Source organism: Phoenix dactylifera, chromosome 13, assembly GCF_051530095.1.
Source record: "Phoenix dactylifera cultivar Ajwa chromosome 13, Ajwa_hap1_PhDact_Kaust_v1.1, whole genome shotgun sequence".
Taxonomy (NCBI): domain Eukaryota; kingdom Viridiplantae; phylum Streptophyta; class Magnoliopsida; order Arecales; family Arecaceae; genus Phoenix; species Phoenix dactylifera.
Genome location: NC_143202.1, coordinates 4,525,202 through 4,529,089, shown reverse-complemented (window position 1 = coordinate 4,529,089; position 3,888 = coordinate 4,525,202). Strand labels below are relative to the sequence as shown.

General features: G+C 39.8%; 1 protein-coding gene across 1 annotated transcript; it reads right to left on the bottom strand.

Moving 5' to 3' along the window:
* Window positions 1–2,637: 2,637 nt before the first annotated feature.
* Window positions 2,638–3,632, bottom strand: LOC103699145 (glutaredoxin-C1-like). Its single transcript, XM_008781197.5, has one exon. The coding sequence runs from the start codon at window positions 3,491–3,493 to the stop codon at window positions 3,113–3,115; it is 381 nt and encodes a 126-aa protein (XP_008779419.2). The 5' UTR covers window positions 3,494–3,632; the 3' UTR covers window positions 2,638–3,112.
* Between the last annotated feature and the right edge of the window lie 256 nt (window positions 3,633–3,888).

The following is a 3,888-nucleotide window of genomic DNA, read 5'->3' as shown; positions in this document are numbered from 1 at the left end:
CTATCACTTCATAGTATTTTCTATTCACAATTTATTCGATAAAATGATCTTGAAAATTACAATTAATTTATTATTTTTTTATGATCTTTGCATATTGTTTAATAAAGTGGCTCAAGCATGTTACTATTACTATCCTAATTGTTTTATTTTTGAATGCAAAACAAGAATATAGTATATATTTTGATATTCTTGTAAATAAGCTATTTTTGAACACATGACCTATTTTGGGTAATGGATTTTGAAAATTTGACTAGAATATTTGTGAGAAATATATATATATATATATTTGTGAGAATATATATATATATATATATATATATATATATATATATATATATATATATATATATATATATATATATATATATATATATATACCAATGAAGATTGCGTGTTGGTTTAGTCGACTTGTAATTTGAGAAACTAATTTTGACACCAAGCCACTGGTGATTAGAATAGTATTATTTGTTATATAATATTTAGCACCTAGTGCATCTTGTATCTGCTATATCAGTTATCTGAACCATGCCACTAAGTTACATGGTTATATCTAGATGTTAGATTTAGTATTAGTTTATGAAAAATAAATTTTGAAAAAAAATCTTTGAGATTTGATGAAAAATAAAGTTTCTTACCAATTAATAGTATATTTTAAATTCTTATTTACTTATTTATTTATTTGGCATACTTAAACCCTACTTTAAAGCGTTCTGTCACTTATTAGGTTGGTTTAGCTCACTCTCTTTTTCTCTATTTTTAGATATAGAATCATGAATTGCATAGGGCTTGGAGAAGTGCATGTATAGATTTACTTTGGAGTTCCTAGTAGATCTAATTATCTTTAGTTATTTGTTTTTTAGTTTTATATTTGGTTTGATTACTAGTAATGTGTTGGAATATTCTGTCTCTCTCTTATTTTGGAAGTTATTGTCGTGGATAAATTGTTACTTAGATTTTTCATTACTTTATTTTCTGGAGGATTGAGTAAGTCTTGTTTTTATATTGAATTTTTTGAGATTTGATTAAGTTGGTCAATCAGGTAGCCTTGCATATTTGTGAGATCTGTATTGTAGGTATACGACATCTGTTTTGCTCTTGACTTGGAGGCGTGACATGCACCATGATTTATGATCTCGATGAATGTAGATGGGGATATGACACCACGTATTGCAGGTATACCAACGGTGGTTGTTTGATAAGTTAATTGTAGTATATCATTCTTGACCAATCAAATTCGGATTCTAAACGGATAGTGCCGCGATAGGCCTACTGATTTGGTGGAGACAATTTGTCTTTTTGCTGATAGTGTCATGGTGTTGGAGTTCATGATCCGATCTTCACTTCTTAAGGCACATCTCAAGCTCTTTAGGATCTCTCGGTCTTCTCCTACGCTCCCAACTACCTATATGATCATCATCTCCCACCACTTTTATTCAAGATTTCTTGGAGTTCGCTGCTCTTTTGGACCTCTTCTCTGATTATTCTTTTTCCTTTCTCTGTGATCTATATATACTTTCATATGATCTTCTTTTGTTTGCTCCTTGAAAAACGGAAAATTTTTTCTTCTTCACTATTTTCACTTGTAAAGTATATCTTTGCCTTTAGGCCTTAAATCAAGATGAAAAGAGCTTACTTAACTAGACTGGAATCACCTGCAAGCTGTGGGTAGCAAGTCATTATTAGCCTCTTAAAACAACTGACAACCTTAAAAAGCATTGCACCAACATTATAATCTTGGCTGTGGTTTAAGTGCAACACAAGTATATGGTTCATAGCTTCATTGCCCAAGTAGCAGCTAGCACCCACCTCAGAAAAACTGAAACCCATGGGAAACAAAGAGGTGAAGAACGGAGGCGCAAGAAAACAGGCAGCGCCCCTTCAGCCGTTGCGCGTCTCGGTCTCCCCGTCTTTGGACCAAATTTACACGTGTCAAGCTTCCAAGGGGGCGATGCTGCATGGCGATTCGGGCTCTGGGATCACGCGTGCGCCGTGACCGCGCGGGGCTGTTGGAGACGCGGCGAGATCCCACTGGCTTGACCGACAGGGGATGTCGGCCAACGCCCGGGAAATGGTTTCGTACGTATCACGAGGCAGCCGCTACTGCGTGGCAAGTCAACGCTAGAGGACAAGCCATGCATCGTCATCACGCCAGATTAACGCGGCAGCATGAATTTAACACCAGCATTTCCACGAGAGAGAAATTATTGATTGAATTTTTATTTTCATTCTTGGATAATAGACAGTCAATATAAAATATTTGATAGTGAAAAGAATTTTCGTTTGGGAAAAAAGAGTGAATGATGCATTAGTCAAAAAATCTCCCCGTCTTTTTAGCTGGAACAAAGAACTAAATTGATTCTCACTTGAACTCTCTGAGATAGAGTGGAAGAAAAGCATGGTAATAGAAGCTGAAGTACTCGGCATGCGAGATAGAACCCAGATTCAAGGACACCATCATTCAGATAAAGTCAAATAGTAGTAACAGTAACGGTAAGAGAAAGGCTATGAACGGTGCAGTTAAACCCACTATAGAGTAAAGATAACTTTCTCTTTCTCTCTAGACAGGATGGTAGGATACTATAGAAGAAAAAGAAAACAGTCATTCAGCCACCACCGGATGTAACAATAGCAGCACAATTAATAGCAGATTTAGTAGTATAGCATTAGTAATGAACACAGAAGCAGAGGTAAAAGAGCTACAGACTTAAAACTCACACAAAAGAAAGAAAAACAACCATTTCTTTTTTCTTTTTCTTTTTTTTTTTGCGATCTTTCTATACATATCATGATCATCATCAAAAGCAGATTACGCTAAAACCACCAAACCCAACACCAAACACCGAAACCCTCGTCATTCCCTTGATAAAAAGAAAAATGCCAAGATCGAAGTTAAAGAAAATTAAAGAAGGCAGCCCAATTTCCACACCCACTGGTCATTCCTGTACTCAAAACGGAGGAAGAAAGAAACAAATAAAACGAAACCCTCCTCTCTCTCTAAAACCTCCTATGCCTCTCTTTAGTTCTCTCTCTGTGATAATATTATATGTAATAGCAATGGTTGTAGGCTGTGAATATGAGGATCGATGTAGTGGATTGTTCATCGATCATCTTCTTAGAGCCAGAGGGCGCCAGCCTCTTTGAGGAGAGGGACAAGGGTGCCATTGATGTGGGAGGCCATGACCCGGTCCATGGCCCCCACGAGTTTGCCACCGATGAAGACCACGGGCACGGCCGGTGGGCCGCCGCCGAGGAGGCGGGCGAGGGCTCGCTCCATCTCCTTACCGCGGGGGTCCTCGTCGAGCTCGTACACGGTGGGGCTCACCCCCATGCCGCAGAAGAGCCGCTTCACGGCGTGGCACATGCAGCACGTACTCACGCTAAAGATCACCACCGCGCTCTCCGCCGCCAGCCGCTCCACCCTCTCCAGTGGGTCCGCTCGGCCGCCCATCGCCGCGTACGCCGCCCCCCACGACTCCGCCGCCTGGTACTGCATTCTCTTCTTTTTTTCACTTCGAATAGTCACTGCTAACTAACAAGAGAGGAGAAACACAAGGTAGTAAAAGTATAGAGAGCTTGGAACTTTTGGAAGAGAGGAGAAGAGGACAGGAGCTGAGACTGGGAGTGAGGGGAGGGGAGACGGGGGGTACGGGATTTATATAGGGAAAGGAAGAAGGTGTCTTAAGAATAAAGAAAAGGTGAGGGTTAGAATGGGAAGTTTAGGAGGCAGCTAGGGAGTTGGGTTCGCGGGGTCGTCCCTCGCCGCTCGCCAGCGCATGCAAGAGGGAAAGGTGGTGAGAAAAGGCACCTGGAGGCACGCAAAGGCTTCTATAACAAGTACACTATGCTTGGTTCCTTTCTTTTTATCTTTCTTGTTTCCTTTTTTTTTTC

Bases quoted from the DNA above. Each gene is read 5' to 3' on its own strand.
- LOC103699145 (XM_008781197.5), bottom strand. From the start codon at position 3,493: ATGCAGTACCAGGCGGCGGAGTCGTGGGGGGCGGCGTACGCGGCGATG.